The 25,159-nt window shown below is 50.0% G+C and overlaps 1 protein-coding gene across 2 annotated transcripts in view; it reads left to right on the top strand.

Annotated features, from left to right (window-relative positions):
- Cnih3 (cornichon family AMPA receptor auxiliary protein 3) overlaps window positions 1-23,571 on the top strand; it is a 108,972-nt gene extending 85,401 nt beyond the window's left edge. For both annotated transcript variants that reach the window (XM_021633650.2, XM_060364832.1), the window contains exons 4-6: window positions 6,976-7,088; window positions 11,574-11,717; window positions 14,764-23,571. In XM_021633650.2, the coding sequence (XP_021489325.1) occupies window positions 6,976-7,088; window positions 11,574-11,717; window positions 14,764-14,791 (285 nt within the window). In that variant the 3' untranslated portion in view covers window positions 14,792-23,571. The remainder of the gene's footprint in view (window positions 1-6,975; window positions 7,089-11,573; window positions 11,718-14,763) is intronic.
- Window positions 23,572-25,159: the final 1,588 nt, after the last annotated feature.

Here is a 25,159-nt window from a genome sequence, read left to right on the forward strand (position 1 = left end):
AGGCCCAGACAGTCTGTCAGGAGGAAGTCACTCTAGACCCTAAAGAGTACCCAGAATCTCCTTGCCTGTGAGGACCACTGTGCATCCACAGAAGGAAGGGCTGTTCTTGTCTTGGGTCCTGGTACAGAAGTACAGGAGTACAGGGGAGGGGGTAATCCGTTTGTCTTCCTTGAAAACAGTCCCCATCTTCTGAGGTCAGCCACACGCCCCTGATTTTGGCTATGGGTGGTCGACATCAAAACAATACTTGATCTGGGCGTTCAGGAGAGCTTCCCGCAGCGATGGGCTCTGAGCCACACCTGTAGCTGCTGGTGGGGATAAAGTTGGTGGTTATGATTCTCGGCTGTGATTCTGTGCTGAGTTGCTCAGAGGTGTTGGCTTATCATTTAAAATGGCTGCCAAACCTTGGTGCAGACTCCGGGAGGTCAGTGTCCTTTAACAGAGGGAACTCAAGTCCGCTTTAAGGCCAGGTCTCAGCAGCTGATTTCCCCCATGCCGTCCGGGGCTAGGATCTAGTTCCTGAGGTGACAGGGCTAAAGACTGGACTGCCTTTCCTGGGGGTCAAATGCTTTCCCCAAGACAGTCACCCCTCAGAGTTAACAGGCCGAAGTGGCCTTTCCAGAGCACACAGCTTCCCAGTGCAGCTTCCTGACAGTGCTCAGAGACACTTTGATCCCAGTCTCGTAGTTCAGCAAAATTCTAGTTTCCTAACCAAGCTGGCCTTTCTCCTTGTCCTCCCATCACCATAACAAAACACTTGTGATAAGCAACTTAAGAGGAAGAAAAGCTTATTTTTGTTCTAGTCCTTCGCTGGTCATCCCTGTCAATTTTGGGTCTGTGATGAGGAAGCACCTCATAGCAAGTATGTGACAGAGCCAAACTGCTCACCTCATGGCCAGGAAGAGAGAAAAAAAAAAAGATCGAGGTGTGTTGTGTGTGTGTGTCCCACAATGCCCTCCAAGACCACACCTCCAGTTACCTAAAACCTCCCTCTAAGCCCCGTGTCTCCCAGTAGTGCCGCCCTGGGGATCAGGCCTTTACCACACAGTCCTCTGGGGGACCGTCAGACTGTAGCACCATCCTGCTGTCCCTTGCTCCTGTGAGTCAGCTGGAGCCCTGGGCTGCTGCAAAGAACACACAGGGATGGGCTCCATGCTGCAGGAGAACACACAGGGATGGGCTCCATGCTGCAGGTTGGCAGAGTGTCACCCCGATTCTGTTAAGGTCTTCTGTTCTAGGCTTCAATGCACTGGCAGACACACAGGAACTGGATCCCTGGGGAGACAACCAGGAACCAGCATCTGTGGCTTGATAGGCGTACTACAGAGCAGCCATGGCTGGTTCCTCTTCCCACCTGGAGGGGCTGGAAGCCCACTCAGTCAGAGAGGACTGAGGAGTCTGTTGAGGAGTAGGAAGCTGAATCTGGCTGTGGGCTGTTTTGTTGATTTTGAGGGAAGAGGGGCAAGTTACTTCCTGAGTACAGAATGTGTTTATTTATATAGCCAGGATGTGTTTATTTGCAACACGAAGATCACACTCACTGCTGTAGCTGCATTGTCCATCCTCTTTGGCTGGCTCACGTCTGAGAGCACTGCCCTTCGCAGTCCAGCTTGCATCCTTCGCCAGCAGGTGTGGTGCTTTACAGATAAGGGAAAGAGGGCCTGCTGGAGTTAGCTGCTGTTCTTCCTATCATGCGGTTGAGCCTTATGTAACAGGGAGGAATTTACATAATGTTCATCATTCCAGCCCAATGTGATTATATCTGGAAAGTTTGTTGTCTGAGCTGACAGGACACATTCAGAGCTGGGGGGGAGACAAGCCTTACAGCTGCCCCAGTCCTCAGGCTACAGTGGGGTCCAGGCCTCCTGTGGGTCTTTTGTGGCCGTGGGCCTTCCAAGACTGTGAGCTGTACTTGTTCCTTCTAACGGTCTGCTCCGCAGGCTGGGGAGGTGGCTCAGTGGTGAGTGTGCTTGGCTGGCAAGCATGAGGGATCGAGCTGACATCTCCAACAGCACAGAAAACTCTGGGTGTGGTTGTGCCCAACTGTAACCTTGGTGGAGACAGGAGGGTTGCTGGGACTTCTAGCCCATTAGCCAAGCTGGAAGAAAAAAAAGTGATCTCAAGGTTCAGTGAGACTTTGTCTCAAGCATAAGGGGGAGAATGGTTAGAGGGCACCAGTGTTCACTCACACACACACACACACACACACACACACACGCTTGTGCGCTCAGATATATGCCTCCTCCCGGAAGTCCTGCCCTCTCGGCACTCGTGGTGGATTGCTCGCCTCTCACCGTCTGCCCCGTTCCATAGGTTCAGGCAATCTCCCTCACCCTAAACACATCACCCCTGCACTTCTGATATAGGACACAGACATGTACTCTCGCTCTGTAGACCTTTTTTGCCTGCTTGCTCTTGTTTTGCTTTTGTTTTCTGGGACAGAGTTTCCTTGTGTAGTTCTGGCTGTGCTGGAACTCACTGTGTAGATCAGGCTGGCCTTGAACTCAGAGACCCCCCGATTCTGCCTCCCGAATGCTGGGATTAAAGGTGTGCACCACTACCTCCTGTGATACTAAGAGAAGTCTCTCTTCCTGTACCCACTGCCCTTCTCTACCCCCACACTGAAGAGAAACCCCAAACTATCACCTGGCATTAGTCTCCCAAGATATATTCTTGCCTGCCAGCTCCCAGTCCCCTGCGTCCTGGCAGCAAATGGGTGAGAGAGAACCTTCAGTGACAGGGAGGAAACATTTAGAGCACAAATAAAAATAAGTTTAAATCTTATTCAGAAAAGAATTTAATTGGACACAATGATCCCCTTCATTCCAGAATCCAGCACCGTGTACATGTATGAAATTATCTAAGAACAAATTTAATCAAGAAAAAAAAAATCACAAAAGTTTTAAATCCCAGATTATAATTCTAGTCTGCTTTGGTATTGATTTTTATACAATCCATTTAAAACGCTTGAGATTGCTAAAACCAAATACGTAATACTTCATTTTAATTACCAATAAAACTATATGTGTGTGTATGTGTGTGTGTGTGTGTGTGTGTGTGTGTGTACCAAAAATACTAGTTCAAACTGGGCCAGGAGTATCCTGAGGGGAACGTTTGCCAGCAAACAGTGACTGCTAGAGCCTGGGCAGGAGGTCACAAGTGGAATGGGCTAGGCGGTACTCCAGTCTTACCTGGCGTTAGGCCTGACCCACACACTATTAAGAGACCCTTCTGATGGCTTGTGGAAAAGCTACCAGGACAGTGGTTTCCTTGTTTTGTTGTTGTTGCTGTTCTTCTTTTTCCATCTTTCGTCTATATATGTATGTAGTGTGAGTGTGTTTATGTGTGTATGTGAGAGAGAGAGAGAGAGAGAGAGAGAGAGAGAGAGAGTGTGTAAGTGTATATATGTATGTGTACATGTTTTTGCACGTGTTTGGGCAGATGTGTGTGTGTGTGTGTGTGTGTGTGTTGTACACGTGCCCATGTATGAATGTCGAGAACCAAGATTGGTGGTGAAGATCATCTTTAATTATTCTTTTTTCTTAGTCATGAAGGCAGGGCCTTTCAGTCAAATCCAGAGGTTGCCGGTTATGGCAGGTCTGGTTGGCTAATTTGCTCTGGATATCCCCTGTCTCCACCTCTGAGGCTGGAATTATCTGGTGGGCCACCATGCCTTCCTGATATTTATGTGGGTTTCTGGGGAATCCAAGCTCTATACCTCATGTGTGTGCGGCAAGTGCTATAACCGCTGAGCCATCTCCGCAGCCCCTTTGGTTCCCAGCCCTATCTTCTATAACGCTGACCTTTGGTTTCCGTACATATTTAGGTGTATTCTTCTTTAACAGTGGTTCTGCTTTGATCATAAAGGCCGCAGCCATTCCTGAGTTGGCATGTGTTGTTGCCTTTTGTTTGTTAGGTTTTGATTTTTTGAGTCCAGATCTCACCACGTAGCCTGTTCTCCTAGTCTGGGATCATAGGTGTGTGCAGGCAACCCTGGCTTCAACTGTCATCTTTTCAGCAACCCCACGATGGCTCTAGAGGGACCACTCTTACTATTTTTAACTACAGAAAGCAGGACTTGGGGTCTCAGCAGACTGTGGCCTGCATGAATGTTTTCTATTTATAAGCCATTCAATGAATCACAGGGATTGGTGCCATTCAACGGTTACGTTACAGGAAACAGTATCTATCAGCGCTGAGAGCTGACACTGGCCATGGGATGGTCAGAGTTTCAATCAACCTCTCTAAACTTTCTGTGGTCGATTCAAGGGCAGGCGTCTTTCATCAGCCGTTATTCTCTCTGAGCTGGGAAGGAGCATCCCAGCCGGCTGCCCACCAGGATGAATAAGCTTCGTGCCCGCCTGGTGGCCTTTCACCTGGTGCCAGCCTCAATGGCTTTAGTCCACAAAGGTCTGGAAGGATGTTCGGGGGAGGATGAAGAGGAAAGAAGGACACAGCTTTGCTTTCCTCATTGATTTCTCACTCTGGGGCTCTGACTGTCTTAAGACAAGATGGATCAAAGTGTGTCATAGCGAGAAGCAACGCAGGACTCTCAGTAGCTCAGAACAACAAAAGTTTATGCCTTACTCTCGCTCTACCCATAACAGGTTGCCTGATCTGTGTTCCAGGGTACTCATGCGGTTTCCAAGTAGTGGATGGTGCAGGGGGCCATGGTACAGGTCAGCGCACATGGCCTGGGTAAGCTCCATGTGTTCTGGGAGGAAGAAGGTCCCTACATGGTCCACATCGGTGTGACAAGGGACACCCGGAGAAGCAGGAGGGATAGTAAGTGTAATACGAGGGCATTGCTGCTACTTGGAGTCTCCCCGGGTTCAGGGACAAGCCTGCTCAGTGTTTGAGATACTCAGAGGCAGTTGGAAGATCCAAGCAGAACAGCAGGAGGATTTGTTAGCTTTTTTTTTTCTCACCCCTAAAAGGCGAGCTTGCCTCTGTTAACTGTCTTCCTCCAGACATGGAAGGGTGACAGAGCTTCCCTGCTAATCCAGTCACAGCTTCCATTATCAGCCAAGCCCCAGTATGACTGATAGACGGACATGAATCCTGAACTGCCATCATTCGGAGGTCTGTTACTGCCACCGGAGACAGGAATGGAGCTGTAATGGATGACTCAGGCCCGGAGTAGCTGTCTCTAAACATGTTAATTACTTGGCATAAGTGCTTGGAAGTTATGATTCCAAGATGTAGAGACGTGCATGGCAGAGCAGAGCCAGCACGCTAGCTTTGAGAATATGGGCATTCTCTAAGTATGGGCGATAGCCGGGTGATGCCCTGCCTGGGGACAGATGAAGCTGGCAAGCACAACCTTGAGGTCCTCTAAGGAGAAATGATTGGACGTGTCCCCTCCTGCCACGTGGTTGAGATTCATAGGCGCAGGCAGTGCCTGCTTTATCAGCTGAAGTCACGGCCCTGGAGGGATGACGCTGAGTCCAAGCTCTCTGAGCAACTTAAGGCTAGTGTGGTTCCCTCCCCATCAGACGCTGAGGACAAAGCTACACCCCCCACCCCAGTTATGAAATGCATTTCTCACATGCATGCCTGGACATGCACTTATGTCTAATGTGAACATGTCCTCATCTTCTGCAGGGGCCAACTGGTCAGGTAGCTCATCTGCCTACAGGGAAAGAATAAAGTCACATTCTCTACCCAAGTGGATCAGTCTGAAGCAGTTGTTTCCACCCGCAGGAGTCTATGGCTGTGACCACAGACTGCATCTCATGGCAATGGAGCCTTGCCACAGACTCATGTGATTGGTCAGAACAGCACATTTGGTCACATGTGCTGAGCAACACGCAAAGCGGATTGCAAAAGGAGACTGGAACTGAGTCCGATTATGGAGTGTTTGATTATAGTCACATGTGTCAAGCAGTGGGAGAGAAGCCACGCAGATAGGCTGGATAGGCTGTGGGATGGTCTCTAAGGGTGGGTCGGAAGGCGTGTGATGGCAGCGTTGGTGAGACGGCCCAGCCGGTACAGACATCTGCCGCCAAGTCTGAACTAGACTTCTAGCCCTGCAACCCACACGGTAGAAAGAGGGAACTGCTTCCCACCAGTTGTCTTCTGGCCTCCACATGTGTACCATGGCACATAGGCACACCCACAGGCACACACAAGCGTAATTTTTTTTTTTTTTACTTCCGGACTACAGTCAGTGAATTAAAACTTAAGTATTTCTTTCTTGTGTAAGTTTATATAAGAAATCAGGTATGTGGGGGACAGGTGCAGGAGAGGGTGGGCAGAGAGTCCTTTAGAAACAAATTTGAGATGGCTCTTGAAGGACAGAACTTGTTGGAAGCCGAGAGCATTTATGGGCTGAGTGAGATGCAGAGGCACACATACACATGCTTTTGTGTGTGTGTGTGTGTGTGTGTGTGTATGTGTTCTGCCTATACCAGTGTGTTTGTATTTATGTTTTCATTTATGCCATGTATACCCACCCCAGGAATGTCCACCTGCCAGCTGTCCACTCTTCCGTTGCCTTTCCTACCCCTGCCCCCCTGCCTTGAGTCTGAGTTCACCTCTCCCTTCACATGGAGGCCACAGCTGTCGTCACCATTGCCGCTTGGCTTTTCTCTCGGGTTCTTCCTGATCTGCCTGTCATCCAGCTGGTGCCTTTCTGCTCTCCCGACCCTCCTGTGTTAGGAACAAACACACCTGTTACTAGAGGAGGGCACAGAGGAGCCAGCAACCCAGAGCAAAACAGGTTGAGGGTGGCAGAAAACACTGTTGGTTTCTCCAGACAGTCCAGATGCTGGGTAACCTCATCCCTTTTTCCCAGGCAAGTACAGAGGGCCTGTGTCTACTTGGGATCGGGTCTAAAACCCGGAGCGTTTCCCCTAAGTGTCTCGTTCATAGGGGCGCCACCATGCTGCAGGGAGGGCCTCCGACTGGGGGCAGTGAGTGGGCAGAGTGTTTCCTGCCTCTAACCAGGCCTGCCTGTCTCTGCTTCCTCTCCAGCTGGTGCTGCCGGAGTACTCTATCCACAGCCTCTTCTGCATCATGTTCCTGTGTGCTCAGGAGTGGCTCACCCTGGGGCTGAACGTTCCCCTGCTTTTCTATCACTTCTGGAGGTAGGTCTGTCTGGGACTGGCCCAGCCTCCTTCATGTCTGCACCCAAGACAGTGCGCCCAGATAGATCGGCCACCGGGCGCCTCCTTGCATTCCTTTATAAAGAAACCTTGTTCTAGGTATAGTCCTGTTGTGATTGAGTACTCTGACCAATAGCAACTTAGGGAAGGAACAGGCTTTTTTTTTTTTTTTTTTTTAATCTCACAGGTTACAACTGACTGTCAGAAACTCTAGAGAAGAGTGTCTTTGGCTGGCTGGCAGACTCATGCTCAGTTAGGTTTCTCACATACCTCAGGACCACGGGACCAGGAAATGCTGCCACCTACTTAAAATGGGCTGGGCTCTCCCACATCAGTTAACAGTCAAGACAATCCCTCGTAGACATGCCTGTCGGTCAGTATGATCTACGCGGTTCCTCCGTTGAGGCTCTCCCGTAGGAGGACAAAGGTTGTACCAAGCTGACAAACAAAGATACCTAGAACGAGCATGCCCTCCAGAGCTGGGAGTGAGTCCCTCTAGGCTCTGTAATTCAACCCCAATCCTGTAGGTTAGTGTGAAAAGCAGACTGCAGCATTATTCACTGTAGCCAAAAACATGAAAACAACATTGATGCCTACTAGATGATGAGTGGATAAAGGAAAATGTGGTACATCCACACAGTGGGTCATTAGTTGGAAATTTAAGACACAAAGTGCTCAAATGCGCTACAGTGTGGATGGGTCACAGAGAAAATACAAGTTAAAGATACCACACCCAATGGTCACACATTACATGATTCTACTGACATGAAATTTTCAGAGTAGTCACGTCTATAGAGACAAAAATAAACTAGTAGTTTCCAAAGGATAAGGGAAAATAGAAAATGACTGCCAGTGGGTACAGGCTTTCTTTGTCTCTGTCTCTGTCTCTCTCTTTCCTTCTTGAGGGTAAAGGTAATGGAAATGCTCTAAAGTTAGGCAGTAGCGATAGATGTACAACTCTGTACATCTTACTGATTTGTGTGTATACTTTACAGGGGCAAACTGTATGGTGTGTAAATTGCTTAATTTTTTTTTAAAAGCATACACCAATTGTGCTAGATTTTATGGGCATTTATGATGTTAAAATCCTCTGCTCATATAAGACTGTGCTTTGGATCACAGTTTTTCTGTAGGGTGGATATGGAGCAAAAGTGGGAAATACCAGAGAAGTAAAGATTGTGATTGTGTGGATTACTTGCCTTCCTTGAACACTTTAATCGTAGCAGTCTGGACCACCAAGACAGCTGGTCCAGTGTTGCCGCTTTCGAATGAAATACAGCCTTGACGTAGCCACGCCGGGAGCATTAGCACTCTGTCACTGGCAAACATATGGAGCACACGCCACTCGGCAGGCATCGAGGGGAATTCCTAGATGAGAACATGTATGAATCTTTAACAGACATATGACGACCATGTGTAGGATCGCAGAGAAAGAAACCCTTACGTTAGTCTGCAGAAAAGTCCAGAAAAGCATGTGCAAAGGCCCAGAAGGGAGAGGACACTTGGCATGTTTGGGGGTGGGGCGGTTTTTTTTTTTTTAACCTTTGGGGGCTCTTGGAGGATGCAGTTGACAAGCAGCTGACAGTTTCACACAAGGGTCCGAGAAGACCTGATTGGGTGTTTGGGGCCCGTAGGGACTGGAGAGCCATGGGAAGTTCTGGGGAGGAAAGTGCCATTACTTGATCTGACCTTTAGAACGTGATTGATCCCGGCAGAAGTGTGAAGGATGGGCCAGAAGGAGATGCACTGAAATAAAAATCTAATTAGGAACAAGAGAGAACTCCAGGAGAAGAAAGAAAAGAGATGAGGAGCTGACGGAGCTGTTGTGGCCAGTGAAAGCTGGCACGGCGAGAGAATGGAATTGGCAGTAAACTGAACAGGCTTAGGCCAGTGGTTGGGTGAAGGTGAGGGAGAGGGAGCCTCTGAGCCAGACAGCTGTGAGGGTGATGGTCACCTCACCTGTGAGACTGTCTGCACCCTCTCCACCTCACGTGCAGCCCTGGGCCGGATCTCCACCTCACAAAAGAAGTTTTTCCAGAGAGTCGTGAAGTCATGGTCTGTCACTGAAGCCTATGAGAATGTGGTCAATGGCTGTGGAGGAGGCGTGGTGGTGAGCATGTGCTTACTGCGTACACACAGCCTTGGCTTTTGTCTCCAGCCCCACAGAAATAAAGAAAATACAATCCGCTTGTGGAAGTTGGCTTTGTGTTCTAATCTCAGAGCAAGCACTTGTCCCAAGTGAGGAAAAGGAGAGCCGGCCACTGTCCTCACACCCGGAATGTGTGTGGATGGAGGTGGGGAGCAGCCATGGTCTCATTGCCTGTGAAGACCTTGTCTTGATTCTTGGATCCCTGATGGCCTAGCCTGCTTCTCTTTAGGAAGTTATCAGAACACAAAAGCTAGACAGAATGAAGACAGAGTCTTTAAACACCTAGAATCCTAGAACCTCCTCTTCCTCTCTTCTCATTTTCTCGGTCTGCCCCATCTCCCATGTGTATTTATGTATGTGTGCACGTGTGTAGAGTTTATGACAGCTTCTGGTGTAGTTCCTTAGGTGCCTTCTACCTTTTGGAGGGAGGGAGCAACGTCTCATAATGGCCTGAAACTCGCTTAGCTAGGCAAGGCTGGCTGGTCTGTGAGCTGCAGGGAGCCATGTGTCTCAACATCTCCAGTGCTGAACACAGCCTCACACCCCCTTGCCCAGCATCATAGCACAAGTTTCAGGGGTTGGTCCCTCACTTGTAGTGCTTTACAGACTGACCAGATACCTCTGGCCCACCTGCCTCCTTCCGGTCAGGTTATCGCCATCATCTCTCACAGAGAAGTCCCCTCTCCCTCCCTCTGCCTTTGCTTCAGTGTAACTAGCCCGGCTGCCATGTTCTAGCGGCTGTTCTGGGAAGCTGTTTGCTGATGACATCACCGTACATCAGCCTCATGCTTTGGGCAGTTTTATTCCCCATTTTACAGCTGAGCCCAGGATGAGTTGATGGCTGGCGCAGGGAAGGGCAATCTGGGGAGCAGCAAGCAAAAGAGCCGGGTTTAGTGTTTTCCTGTAAGCCGTTCATTTGGCCACCCTGTTCCTCTGCCACACCCCCGCCCCTTAATGAGGTCACCTGGGAACAAAGCCACAGTGACAGCAAATATTTTGAAATGGGCTCTGGGGAAGAAACAGGTGAGTGGCCCAAGGGCTATGAGCTGGCAGCTGTCATCGAATCTGGCGTCTGATATCTGCTTTGCATAGTTGTCAGTGACAGGCAGCGCCAATGCAGTTCTCTGAAGGGGACCGAGGAGGTGACCGAGGCGCCCACTCTGCAAGCGTGTGCTGTCTTGGCGGTCTTCAGGGTAGGCCTATGCCTGGTGCTTCTTCAGGGTGGAGAACTGCTAGTGTGCCAGGCCTGACAGGGGTGGCAGCCTGCACTCCTGCCTCCCAGGATCCTTCCCCGCAGTGACTAAAGAGCAGCACTGGACCATTCCAGCCTGGGCTCCCGGGCTCCCCGGGGAGCTCTGCCCTGCAGATGTTGGTGGGGCATGCACTAAGGGCTGCAGACGCTTGCAAGGGCCCAGTTGTCACGTGAGCCCTCTGGCCTTGGGCAGCAGCTGTACAGTTGATGTGACTGTGGACTTTAATGAGGACTCCTCCACCTACAATTTTCTTCCCAGCTTCCCCAAAGATGGCCAACATTGTTTTTGCTGTTCCGGGCCCCGCTACAAACAAACAAACAAACAAAAACAACAGAACAATTCATACTCTTAGAAATGACCCTATAATGCTCCTTCCATGGTATTTAGGAGTTTAGATGAAGTCTGAGAAGTGGGCAATAGCCCAAGGCGCTTGGTATTTGAGGCAGAATACAGACACTGAGACGGTGCTGTTACAACTTTCTACACACCCAAAGGGAGCTCTTGGTGCCTCCCAGGGGATTCCAGGCTGTCAGAATCAACCTCAAGCAGGAAGAAACTTTTTGGGCTCATAGTTCAAGGGTATGCACCCCACCATGGTGGCTGGGGCTGGGGCTGGGGCTGGGGCTGGGCCAGCAGGAGCTGCAGTGTTATTTGTTACACCTTGGTAGACTGAAGCAGAGAGCTGGGACAAGAAGTGGGGCCATGCTATAACTTCCCCCACTTCCTGCAGGGAGGCCCTCCCTCCTAAAGCTTCTATAACCTCCCCAAACAGGCCTATTAGCTCGGTACCAAGTGTACCCACACATGAGCCTATGGGAAAGAGTTCCCACTCAAACCGTAATCCTGGGTGATAGGTTTTCTTCTGCCAGAACGCCCTTCTATGACACCAGGGATCTGCTGAGGGACTTAGACACCCCCTGGAAGTGGCTGAGTTGCAGTGGTTGGAATCTGACATTAGCAGGAGGCACAGATCTTCAGGGAAAAGCATAGTGCTAGGGGTCCTGGCCTGGCGATGTGGAGAGCCCTGAGCGTCTGAGACACCCCTTCATGTCCTCTTTCCTGCAGGTATTTCCACTGTCCAGCCGACAGTTCAGAACTAGCCTATGACCCGCCAGTTGTCATGAATGCCGACACCTTGAGCTACTGTCAGAAGGAGGCCTGGTGTAAGCTGGCCTTCTATCTCCTCTCCTTCTTCTACTATCTGTACTGGTGAGTCCTGCCCTCTTCCTGGCTTTGGCTTCAACAGCAAATGGAAGGGGATGTGAGGCTGGCCTCGGAGAGGTAGCTTTTGGGGAGGTGGCCGATGACAGGGGAACATGGCCAATGGAATCTGACCCCACTTGTCTGACCCTGACTCAGGAGCAAGGGTTTCTGGGAAGGGAAGATCCCTTTGTCCACATTCTTAGCAACTTGGGGAAATGTCTAATAACGTTTCTTAGGAGGCAGCTGGGGGATTGTCACGGGCTTCCTCCTAGCAGGGCTTCCTGCCCCTCAGAGCTCAGCAACACAGCTCATCAAGGTGTCAGGTAGACGAGGGGCCCAGCCTCGTTACCTCTTGCCCTCAGCCTGTTTGTGAAGATTTTTGGGTACCATAATAGTGGCCTTTATCCCCCACAGTGGCAGTGACACCCCACAGAGTGGCACATTGGGCCATTATGTGCTTATGCTGCGGTTCTTCCATGTTTCGTAACTGAGCAAATCCTGCCGACTTTGCAGCTCCACTTCCGGGCCCCTCTCTGCACCCCATCACTCGAATGTCCTAACTCAGCAGAGCGCTGTGAGCTGTCATCTAGTGGCCTGTACTCCGGAGGCCGCTTGCTCTGGAAATGTCTCCTGCTCCCTTTTGTACTCATTTCTGGGGCCTTTTCTCGATCACCTTGCTATCCCGTCCCCACCTTTGCAGGGTCATGAACGTTCCCAAACACCCCAGCGCCGTCTCTGCAGAGGCAGAGGAGGCTTGGGGTACTAACTCCACAGCCACCCCTGGGTCCCATCGGGTGTAACGGGCTGGGAAGTGGCTACGTTGCCCGACCTTCAAAAAGAAACTCCATATGCATTGCTGAACTTACGAGATAAGTTCTGTCCTTACCCACGTATTTAGAACAAGGAACCTGAGTCTGTGAAGGTAGAAACGTTTCACAGGGTCACAGCTAATGGTCACACCAGCCATGATGCAAAGACCCAGCTTCAAACTGCATACATAACCAACCCCTAGACAAGTCTCTATCCACGTGAAACAGGCGGCTGACCACAGTGCAGTTGGCTGGTGGCTCTCGGGCCATTGAGTATAGGTCTACTGTCCAGACTCCTACACGTTACACAAGCACCACACGACTCTGCTGCATGTGTCTGACTTGGGACCTGGCACTCTGGAAGGTTGGCTCGGTCCTGCTTCTCCCCTTGAGAGGGTGGGGAGGTGTGGCTTCATGGTTCACCTCAACTGTGAGGAGTGGAGAGGAGGGCCACAATTGTTCTAGTGCTTTCTCCATGGAGTCCAGGGTTACTCCAACCACAGAGTTTTGGCCTCCATGAAGGGTCTGGATGCTTCCTGCTCCAAGCTGTAGAAGCCCTTCGGCTCCTGGAACCTTCTCAGAGAAGCTGAGGTGACCAGCAGTTCACCCTCATCCTTTTGGCTGAAGGCTTTAGCAGCTCCAGCTGGCTGCTATCCCTGAAGGCTGCAGAGTAGAAAAAGCTTGTCTGAAGGCAGAGGCCACTCCCTGGTGTGAACTCGGCCTCACTTTCCCCACGAGGCTACAGGCCACCTGCACTGATGGGCTGAGTGACCTGTCCCCAGGTAGCAGCGCCCCCTTTTAAAACCAGCCAAGCACGACGAGGCGTTTCCTGGCTCCTAGCCTATTAGCCTGGGATCTGCTTTAGTCTGGGAAACTGAAACAGGACCCTTTGGGTTTGAGCTGTTGGAGCCAAAGGCAGCAACACTGCTCTCCGCTGGGCTGTGGAACAAGAGGGACAGCCCGGACAATGTTGGAGGCTCCCGCCTTTAGCTGGGAGTGGTCACTCTCCAACTAAGGCCCCGTAGTCCATCGAAACTTCTGTCTTCTAGTCTCCACTGCAGTTTGCCTGGGCATTCATGGCACGCTGGTGGCTTTGTCTTCAAACCACAGGTGTACGCGGCACCCCTCTGCCCTCCTGCAGCCCACACACCATCTTACTTTTCGGACATGCTTCACGGAACCCAACATCAGTGTGCAGTGTGCTCTCGTGTCTCCAGGAAGACCCTGTTTCTTACACACACACACACACACACACACACACACACACCCTTATTTCCCTGCACTGAGAAGAGTGCAGTGGCACTCTTCTTGAGGCACAGTAGGTGTTCATTTAATACCAGATAAAAGAGTTACAGTGAGTTAAACAAGGTTATGTGCAGTTTGGCACAGTCCGCAGCAGACAGAGGACTGGCTTTGGGGTTAGAACGTGGTTCATCTGTCTAGCCACAGACCTGAGTGGTCGGGCCTCGGCACGTGTGCTGTGCTGGCTCCAGAAAGGGGGCTCCAGCCACCAGAGGGGCTGGCTGGCTTCTCAGCTGTGCAGGGTTAGAGGGAAAACAGTTTAGATTCTTTCACTTGGTTCTGCTCCTTAGACATCTTGTTAGAGTGAGGGGCCTCTAACATCAAAAGATTTGTTTTCTTCCTCTTCTAAATATATACAGCCGTAGACTGCAGTTCTGTTCAACTCAATAGCCCCACAAAATTATCCTGAGGTCCTTGTCAGCCCTGCTTGGTCACTCTTAAACCCCTAAAGCAGGAGGTTTGAGGACCAGTACCCAGTTAAGAATCCCTTATGTCACCTGCCCTGAGGACTGTGCTCACGTACCCACACTGGCCCCGGTGACAGCCATCTTCATCCTGACCCCTGGCACCGACCCATTACGTAGTATCACTGGGAGTCCGCTGGACACCGCCATCAGGTGAGCATGTGGCAGCAGCTGGTATGAAGAAACTTCTCTGCCCGTGCCCGGTAGGCAGCTGGCCTGTAATCGCAGGAACAGTGCTGAGCAGCGGTGTGCATCCCAGTGAGCGTGCGCATAGGCATCCATAGACAACCCTTTCGGGACCCACGGCATGCCGTCCAGTGCTCCTTGTCGCACTGTGGGCTGTAGCATGAGGTCGGTGAGTCGGTGCTCACAGAGACAGGGATGAGGTGAATCCATAGGCCCCAGCCTTGGAAGGGGGCTGTCGAGAGCCACGGGTCCCTGCTGATATCTGTTCTTCCCATTTCTGTCTGCATTCAGCATGATCTACACCTTAGTGAGCTCCTAATTGGGACCCTGACGACGGAGAGGCCAAGGCTGGGGACCGCCGCCGCTGTGGAGAGAGAGGAACCGGACGGGGATGATGCAGACACCCAGCTGGCAGAGACTGAAGGGAAGGAATGAGAGTCACACAGCAGACAGGGCCACGTTCCCCGCGTGCATCTGTTGTTGCTGCGTGCTGCTGCCTCCCCGTTGGCACCCCACACGGGTTGCAGAGCCCCTCTGATCGTCCGGGGTGCCGGCTTGCAGCTGCTGAGACCCGAGGCCTCTGGAGATGTAGTTGTTGCTTCCACGTCCCTGAGCAGCAGTACCTTGCAAGTTCCCCGGAGGGCCTGTCAGGATGGTGGGAAGGAGGCCGGAAGCCGGGAGGTGTCAACCAAGGGACAGAATGGCTCAGGGCCAAGGCCGGGTCTCCAGGAATGGCTGAGACCCTCCATGGGCTACCCAAGACTCTTGTTCTATGTTTTCCAGAGTTGTGGTCACACGCTTTGCTCAGTGCAAGGCCAAAAGCAGCTCTGAGCCTGCTGTCATGTCACTTTCAGGGTCTGTTTGTGTCTGAGCTCAAACAGTGGCTTCCTGAGCTCGATGTGGGCAGCAAGTCACATCCAGTGAGAACTGGGGAGGGGAGTGGGAGAAAATGGCTTTTTAAAATGTTTTCAACGTGTCCCAGGTGTGAGTTCTTCACCATCCCAAGATGTATTCGGCCACTGCACCAGAAATCCTTCGGTCATGACATGCCGATCAGCTGGCTGGCATGAGCCAAGCCAACAAAACCTCAAAACAGTTTGAAGCATATGGCGACGGATGGCCAGGAAGTGAGACAACGCAATTATCGCTTCAGCTGATGCTTCCAGCCTCCCTTTGTGCTGTTCAGTTCAATGTGGGGACATCCGCTTATTCAGAATCTTCCACTTGGCTTTTGCTCCTTTTTTGGGGTGGGAGTTGTGTGAGGGGGTGTAAGTAGTGACAAGGCTGAGATCTTTATGATGCTTAAATTGGGCACAATGATTTGACCCGATTCCCCAAACCTCCTTGATTCTACCATTAACACACACACACACACACACACACACACACACACACACACACACTATTTATACATGCACCAATTCCCATCTGAGTTCTGTGACTCAGGTTTTTGAATGGTGTTTGTGTAGCACGCTGTGTGCTGTGTTTAAAATGCAGCAACAGCTCAGCGGCTCACCTCACCGGCTCTCCCCCTTCAGCCCATCCCGGGCTGGATGTGTCTCCAGATGGTTGGCAAACTAGTAGGTAGAAAAGCAGTTTCAAAAAAGACGCCGGGTTTCTAAAAATTCCACAGAAAACAAAACAGGGAGGGAAAAAGAAAATAAAGTTTGCGAGAAAGAACAAAAAACAGAATGCAGCTTCCCCGAGGGGCCAGCGGTATAAAACCGGAGCCTTTGCAGCTGGCTTTGGGGGGTTACTTCCGTTGGCAGGAGCCCTGGCTACTGCTGGGGAACTTGGGGAGGCCTCAGCTGGGTACCGATCCCAGGATGCCTACTTACCACCACCGACACGGAGAAGGTGAGGAAGGGGTCTGGCTGCCTCTCGCCTCCTGTCTGCTTTCACTTCGCCTTCTTCCAGAGGGGTTTGAAGCAGCTTCTGGCGGGAGGCACCAGCATCGAAGGTGGTGACTGTGCAATCAGGGAAATCCAGATCTACAAAGGAGGTCCGTGTCACCCACCAGCTTCCTGAGTGGTCCACCTGACAGCATCCCTGAGCAGTAAATGGTACCAGCTCATACCACAGTGCTTTATATTGTATAGACTGCTTTCCTGGCACACTGGACCCTCCACACAGTCCTGTTTTATTTTAGTTTTCTCAGTTTCAAAGTGAGGGACTTAGAGAAACTGCCTATGAACCTGGTGTCTGACTTTTTAAGAGAACGTGCCTTTTCTGTGCCCTCCTGTAGCTTGGGGTCCTGTTAAAGTTCAGTGGCTGGCATTGACTTTTATGGGAAAAGATTTTAAAGCGTAGAGCTTTAGAGAAAGCATTTGGAGGCATGAATTTCTTTAAAGGGGGAGGATGAGAGATTCTTCCTTTAGTCCTTGAAAATCCTTAAAAACTGCTGGTGCTTCTTGGGCATTTCTTACCTTTATGGAAGAAAAACATTCAAAAATTTTACCTGCCAGCAGTTGTGATTGGAAAAATGAGTCCAAGTGATCTCATGGGAGTCACAGCGAATTTTCAGTTCCCCAGGAGAGGCTCATTTTTCTGATGGTAGAAATTAGCAGAATGGGGCCAGGTGCCACGGTAAAGGAGAAGAGCCACCCTTGATGCTCACAGCTGGTCAGAGGCCTGGCTTTAAAACCACGCAGGCCTCTTCCCATGTGATTTTGCTTGCATGGCGAACTTTGGCTCTCATCGTGTGCCTCAAGGAAGGAAGGAGAGAGCAAGGTAGGAGAAACTTTCAGAGCTTCAAGAGTCTAAAGGAAATGTTTTTGGCGAGCAAGTTAGAACCCATGTATCATAGGTCAGTGTACTCCAGGGGCCTGGCCTGTGCCTGAGCTGGCCTGGAGTGTGGGCCCTGTTTCCCTGCTGGAGCCCTGTGTGGCTGTGCTGTGTGTGACCTGGATGGTGGAGATCCACAAGGCCACATTTCCCTTTGCTGAGGTGAGAGAAGAAAGACAGGCTCTGCCCTGGCTTACTGTAAAGGTGTGACTTCAAGTCTGCTGAGCCTGGTAACGGTGAGCACTTGTACACCCTCCCAAATGCCCAGGCTTCCTGCCAAGCATTCGTTACACGTCTCTCTCAGTCCTCACAATGGCATCGTGAGGCAGGAACTATGTCTTTAATTGATAGTCGTACGCTTTGGTACAAAACTTACAGAGGTCAAAAGCTCAAGCCAGTGTCACATTCGCCAAGTTGCCAACCTGAGTCTCTTTACTTCTGGGACCTCGGCATTATTGTATTCTCAAAGGCGTGATGCAGTATGGGAAGGGTGATGAGAAAGAACCAGGAAAGGCATTGAGGATGGACAGGACAGGAGCTGAACTCACATGGCTCACAGCACGCAACCCGGGGTGCCTGACCGCAGTCAGGCTGGGTCAGGGAACCTTGTGGTGCTTCTCTTTTCTGAGCCTGCTCTCTCGTCTGTCACAGGAAGCACATGCCGCCTCCCATGGGTGTGATAAGCCAACTGTGTTTAGAGAGTTCCTAGCAGAGAGCCTGTTTCCACAATCTTGTCTCACTCCCTGTCCTCCCTTCACTGCCCCTCCCTCCCCCTTGCCAGTTGATTACGTCGGAAAGAAACTTGATGTTCCTTAGAGCAGCACATAGCAATGCTCATGGGGTCTCAGCCTTCTTCCTGTCCTCTCCTTCCTGGAGTGGGGTGAGGGAGTGACTGTCCCAGCCACGCAACAGGGGTAACAGCTCAGCTTCCTCAAGAAAAATATCCCCTTTGCTCCCTATTTTTAGGCTTGGTAATTGCACCAATGTTGAATAAAATTGCCATCGTTATGATAGTTTTATTCTCCCACATAAGGGATGAATGCAGCCAGGAAAACGCTCTGACAACAATTAATTGCACTCACAGTGTGCTATCACGCAGATCCGTTTCACAGCCCTTTCTTTTTGGGGGACTTTGGCCTGTTCTGTTCCATGCTGTGTTCCTGGCATGTGACTTTTTAGACCCCGCCCCCCCACCCCGCTCATTAGAGCCAAAGCAGCCATCTTTCCCACATTTCTGCTCCAAGGTTGACCCCATAAGTGAGGCATGGGTGGTGCATAAGGAGGGATGGAATCTAGATTACTCTGATAAGAGGACTTTTCCTGTGGGATGGAGGCAGGAGCTAAGCAAGGCAGAGATTCTTCAGCGCTGGAGGGCATTTCTGGCGAAAGCGAGGGTCCCTGTTTGGAAAGAAGATTGTTCTTTCCTTACAGAGGCCTACATACAGTGGGAATGTTCAGCACATTCGTTAGTACCGGAAGGAGACCCCGTGACCCAACTTATTGGGTCTCAGTTGTTGCTTATAATCCAGAAATGGCCACAACAAAATGACAGCTTCCAGACCTTGACCTCTGTGTGGCTATCCCCACCACCCCCACACCCCATGCAACTCTTCCCCGACATCCCTGGATGCCCCAGATAGGCTTCTCTAGGCCTTGAACTTGGGCCCTTGGCTACCACATTTTCTTCTTTCCCAGTGAGCCGTGTATCTGAAGTGGCTCACGGGGGCTCACAGGAACCAACTGTTCTGATTTATAGGGGAATTTGCCAGCAGTTGTTAAATGCTGCTGCTGTTAAAACCAAAGTTACATAAGCTTAGGTTAATTACGTGGAAGACAAAGATGTGTAGTTAGCAGCCTACACGTACATTTTAATATTTCCTTTTAAGCTATGGATGTCATTATCTGTGGTAAAAATATTGCCTGTGGTGTGATCCTATTCATTCTTTCCAGCCTTACGTTCACTGCTGTCATTAGCATCTGGAAACTGCCCCTGATGGAAGTGTTTGCATCACAAAAATTGGCAAATAGACCTCCCCCGCCCCATCTGAGTGCTAGTTAAGCCCTTATTAGTGTAGCCTGGTCTTAACTCTGGCACAGTTGAGTGACCGCATCATGGGAGCCAGGAACCCAGGTGAAGATGAATGCGTCTTGACCTCAGAGTAGTGGCTGTGCAGTGAGTGGTGGATTTGGAGGCCAGGGCAGCTGGTGGCACTGTGAGGGGTTGCTTACAGGGATGTAGATGCTCGGCCCACAAAATGCCACTCCTGGAAAGCCTTTATCAGGGATGAGGGAACCCCACCTCCCTAGTTCAGCTAAGCTAGCTCCGCTCTAGTTCCTCCCCGAGGCCAAGTGCAATTAGGGCAGCATTGCATACAGTCCGTGTTAGGGAGCAGCTGGATACTCAGGTGAGCTTCTTGACCCTCCCCAACTGTTCACCGGGGGATGTAAACGCTCAAGTCCAGCTGGGATAATCCTTTTGCAAGGGGCTCATCTTAGGAAGCTAAGATGACAGTGGCTTGGCTGAGGGATAGTCACAGTAGGTGTTTGTCCACTTCCTTGAGAGGTCCAAATCAGCAGAAAGAGAGCTCTGTTAAGGTACCGAAGTCTTGCGCTTGGCGCACAAAGTAAGTCCCGCCACTGCTGCTCCTTCCTCCACCTCCTGGCCAATTCCAGAGCTCTGACAGTCTCCACCTGCGCAGTTTCTTTCATGCAGTCCCCATTCCGCACCCCACCCCCACCCCAGGTGCCTTGTGCTTTGGAGATACAGCTGTCTTGGGCGTTACTATGTTTTCTGGAATTTGACTACCTCGGAAGCCAGCAAGAGAGGCTTAAATGCCAGCACTGAGTGTTCAAACATCACCAGAGGTGTGAGCAGTAAACTCATGTCCTCTTCAGAAATATTCCACATATCACAAAAACATCATCACCTTTGTGGCCAGAGCAAGAGAAGGAAAGAGAATGAGAGCCCAGTGAAATGACAGGCCCACAGAAAACCATAGTGAGACTCGGCCATCGCCCCACACCCGGGATGGTGGGTTTGGATCCTGCAGTGAAGTCATCCTGATAATACAAAAGGCTGAGGGGAATTTTGCCCATCACTGCCCTTATGGGAAAGTCTTAGGGTGCTATTCTGCTTTCCTAGAGCTAGGTGGGAAATGACCCTCAAGTTGAGGTAACGTCCTGAGTTTCATGAAACAGACCAAGCCCTCTCTAAGAAGTGGAGGTATCCAACCAAGGTGGGTCAGATGTCCAGAAGATGATGTGGGAGTCCTGTGCTTGAAGTAACCAGCCTTTTCTTAAGGAATATTTCAAGACTATTTTAAAACAACCAAGCCCTAAGGGCCAGAACTTGCCTAACGGTGTGTGAGTCCAGTGCCAAAATTACCCATAAGACTTAGCCACAGCCCTGGTACTAATCCTGCCTAAATAAGAAAAAGCACACAGGCTGCAGTTTGCATTGAAGATGTGTCATCTTGCTTTGGGTTGGCTCCTGGGAACCTCAACATAAGCTTTCAGTGGCACAGGTAAGGAGGCTCAGACCCTGCAGCCTTTGGATGTTGGTACTGTCTAGGATGCTTAACAGAGGTGACTCAAAAGTGCTATCTCAGTGTAACCTCACCCTAAGGTGAATGTGTTAGGACCAAGGAAATGATGATGTGCATAACAGATCTTATATGAAAGAGGTTTATTAGATGGAGATGAAGAAAGAGAGAAAAGGAGAGAGCGAGACATGATGGGGGAAGAAAGGGGATTGCCCCAACAGAGGAAGGGGAGAGGGCAAGAGAGCGATGAAGTGGCAGGTTGATCCTTTTAAGGAGAAACTTGACCACACTGGCCAGGTGTGGCCTGGTGGGTGACACATGATGACATCATAGATTGCTAGGCAACCCAGAATCAGGCTGCCTGAATACTAACAGAATGCTCCTGTTGAGTGGACATCATTGGGCTTTACATTTGACCTGTTCTGCTCATTGTTGGCCTATGAAGACAGCCAATCAATGCAGGACAAGAACTAAATTGGGCCAGGGAAAAAGGACTTGAGAAAAATGTCAGAAGCCCAGACACACTGGAAGGAATAGAATAACCAGAAGGCCTGAAAACTGGCTTTAACTGTAGAAGTATAACACAAAAGGGTGAAGGCTGAATTAGGCTCCAGTGGTGACCAGGTTGAATGGTGAGTGTAAACAAACTCACAGCTCATGCACTTAACAGTGCCAGCAAAGCCAGGCCTTGTTATTAAAACTCCACAAGGAGTCCCTGGGGCCCTTTGCTTCACTGGATCGCTGTCCAGTGCTTGTCCAGCACACAGCTTTGTGCTCGAGAAGGTCCTGACGATGTAGTAGCTGCTGCTCGCTGGAGCTCAGAGCACTGAGAATTGTGACCCTGTCCAGAGCATGGGATCTCTGCTCTATGTCAGGAGACTGGGCAGAGAAGCCCCTGGAAGACAGTTTCAGGGAAAAAAAATCCATGCTTCCGAGAGGACAGAAGTTGGACTCTTTTGTCAGCCTAGGAGATCAGGGTGATTACTTCCTGGTGATGGCTCTGCAAGGCATCAAGGGAAGCAGGTTAATGTTAATTGCAGGCATGGGGAGGGACAAGGTGAAGGGGATAGCTTTTTCAAAAAATAGGAGGCCTGGTGGGGACAGGCAGGAGACAGAACTTCCCGAAGTGGAGGAAGGAGCAATGGTGAGCATGTGCTCTGGGAAGGAAGATTTCCACGGGTGAAACCCACTATCAGGAGAACCATGGGGAATGAGGGGCAGGGCCTGCCCTGGACAACAGTGCTACTAATGACCACACCACAAAGTTTAGGACAGAAATCGGTAGAAAGAGCTGATTTCTGGATTCAAAGGGTTTAGGCCATCCTGGGACAAACATTTATCTGTATGAAGAGCTGACCTTTGTCCTCATGAGGTCCAGCATGTTGAACTGGGCTGAATTTTGGAACACCTAGAGACCTGCAGAGGCAGTTTATTCTCCCAGTCCATTAGTATTGCAGGGACCAGTGCAAAGGAAGAATGTTTCAACTGTATAAGGGCCTCCCGTGGCCTGGACTCCACAATGTTCCTGTGTTCAGTAGCAGACAGGTATGTAGAAAAGACCAGTTCATCAGGGCAACCTTCTAGAATCATGGACTCTGAGACCTAAGGGAGCAGACAGCTGGTCCTCTACACCCAGAGTGACTAATAGAGAATTCGTAGTAGAGATATATTGTTTTTCAGGTACAGAACAATTTAGGGAACTTTGCCCCAAGGAGAGCAAAGGCCTGGCCTTTGGATGTTGTTCACTGGCTTGAGAGGGTCTGGCTGATAGTCAAACAGTACTTTTTTGAGGAGTAACATACAGGAATCTCATGCCTGGTCTCCGGTGCTGCTGGGTGGCCTGGTGTCATTCACAGAGCTGGGTGTCATGGGTACCTGGAAGCAACAAGCCGAGGGGCTGCTGCTGTGGGGATCCCGGAAGGGAAGAGAGGCAGGAGCAGTTCTAGAGAATGACTTCAGCCTCCTCTTTAGCCCCTCTTTGTGCAAGTTCAGCTTCGGGGGGATTTAATTGGCTGACCAAGGGAGTAGGAGAAAGGGTAGGCTTGGGGCATGTAACACAGCCTAGTTCACTCAATTGCCACAAGCCTCTTCATGCACAGAGCTCCGGAGCAGCAGAGGTGGAACAGACCCTGAGGATGCAGAGTTGACACCAGGATGAAAGGTCGTCAGGAGCGACGAGGACCCTGGCTTCATGACCAGATGCTTTTCTTCACGGTCAGTTTTCAAACAGGGCTGTGTCTTTACACAGGAAGGACCTGACTCCCGTTGGCTGTGTGGTGTTGGTCACATGTCTCAGCCCTTCTGAGTCTCCGTTCACTCAGCTGTGGTGGGGATGGCAGGACCAGACACGCTCATGAATGGTTTTGCAAGGATGACACGAATACTGAATTAGATTATTTACATGAAATCAATGCATAGTGTGGACTGTGCAGTACAGATATGAGGGCTCATCATCATAGTAGTCACAGCAAGCAGAGGTTTTTCTTCAGTAATTTTCCCCCTTTTTGCGAGACAGGATTTCTTTGTGTAACCTTGGCTGTCCTGGATTCGCTTTGTAGACCAGGCTGGCCTCAAAGTCACAGAGATCTGCCTGCCTCTGCCTCCCCGAGCCCTGGAATTACAGGCATGCACCACAGTGCCCTGCTTTTCTATGATAATTTTCAATAATAATTGGAAGATTATTATTGTGCCTCAGCGGTTGAGTGCTTACCTACCTTGGGCAAGGCTCTGGCTTCATGTCCAGCACTGCAAATAAATGCATAAATCAAAATTTTATAGGCGTTTTTTGTTGTTTTTGTTGTTGTTGGAGCAAAGTAGAGATGCCAGAGTCAGTACAAGGGAGTGAGGGCTGGAATGTCCCAACATGACTGAAGCACTAGAAGACAGACAGAAAAATGCTAGACTTGTATGGTCAAACTCTACTCTCGCTTTAGAGAAGGATTGGGACATAGTTACAAATATAGCAGAGACTTTAGGTGAGAGACACATTACAAAGGCTCATCGATCAATAAATTAGAAATGTAAGTAATAAATAGGTTACCAGAGGGAAAGGCTGAGAAGATTGGCCAGAGGAAGACAAAAAGGTTGTCCGTGGTATGCAGACTCCCCGTCCTCTGTAAAGCTGGTAGGACACGGGTATTTCTCACACTGCAGTTTGACATTAACCCCCCCCCCCCAGCTAAGTATTTTATCCATATCTGAAAATGAGTTCCTAGGTGAGAACCTTGTCCATGCTGATGACTTTACTGAGAAAGCTATTCCTGTGGTGGACTTCGTTCATCTGGTTTAATCCAAAGCTTCATTAAAGCAGTCCCAAATCTTTCCATTATCATTTTCCTAAAAATATTTTCACTGAGATCAATTATACTATATGCAAAATTCATGAAGATTAGTCAGGTTTCTAAAATTATAGCTTCTGCCACTGTTGGGTTTTACGTGGAGCCACTAATTTTACTAGGCCCAATTTTCCTGACTCAGACTTTGCAATACCAAATTCTTATAGCAATCGATGCATAGACCCTAACAGATTTATTCTGGGGTGCTTCTTCAGCCTGCTGAACTTTTGTTCCAGGGCAAATTCCTTACCAATTCTATTTTTGGTGGCGATCCATATCAAATTTGATTGTTTCCATGGTTATCAAACAGAAGTAATTCTTTAGTAAACCCATAACTCACATGTCTTATCATGGGAGTGAAAGTTTTAAACATTGCCAAGATTATTTTATTCTGGCTAGTTCTGCCAGGAATATTACTCATCCTTGGATTTGGGAATGGCCATTTACTTTTATCTCATGTGTTTTATGTATGACAGTGTTAGCTGCTATGTATGGATAGCCTTAGCCATTGTGTTTGAGTGTGTCTCAGTAGCTGCTAGGCTGGGGTTGGCTGTATCTTTGGCTGGTTATTCTATGGGGTCCTTTTTGATGGAGAGCTGGGATGTCCCAGTGTGACTGAAGCATTAGAAGGAGGCCAGAAGCCTGGTAGAGCTGTATCTTTAAAAGTCTATCCAGAAGCGTACTCAGGTTCTAGCAATGGTTACAAGTACGGCAGAGGCTGAAGGGAAAGCTTCATTACAAAGGCGGTTAGATCAGGCCTTCCCCCACTCCATGGGGTAGGTACTGTCGTTAATTCCTATTTAACAAAGGAGGACACTGGAATGGCAGAGGCCTACAAACCAGCAGCAGGTAGATTTGTGTCCAGGACCCGTCTCCAGGGAGGAGGTATCAGGCTTGAGCCTGTGGTTCCTACCGTGTGTAGCTGGCCCAGGGAAGAAGGGATAGAAAGCATAATTTTGGAGACTACCATGAGAATATAGAAAAGGTGGGGCTTGACTGAAAGGGGATATTTTTGGTGGGTTTGGG

The sequence above is a fragment of the Meriones unguiculatus genome, chromosome 11, assembly GCF_030254825.1.
Source record: "Meriones unguiculatus strain TT.TT164.6M chromosome 11, Bangor_MerUng_6.1, whole genome shotgun sequence".
Taxonomy (NCBI): Eukaryota; Metazoa; Chordata; class Mammalia; order Rodentia; family Muridae; genus Meriones; species Meriones unguiculatus.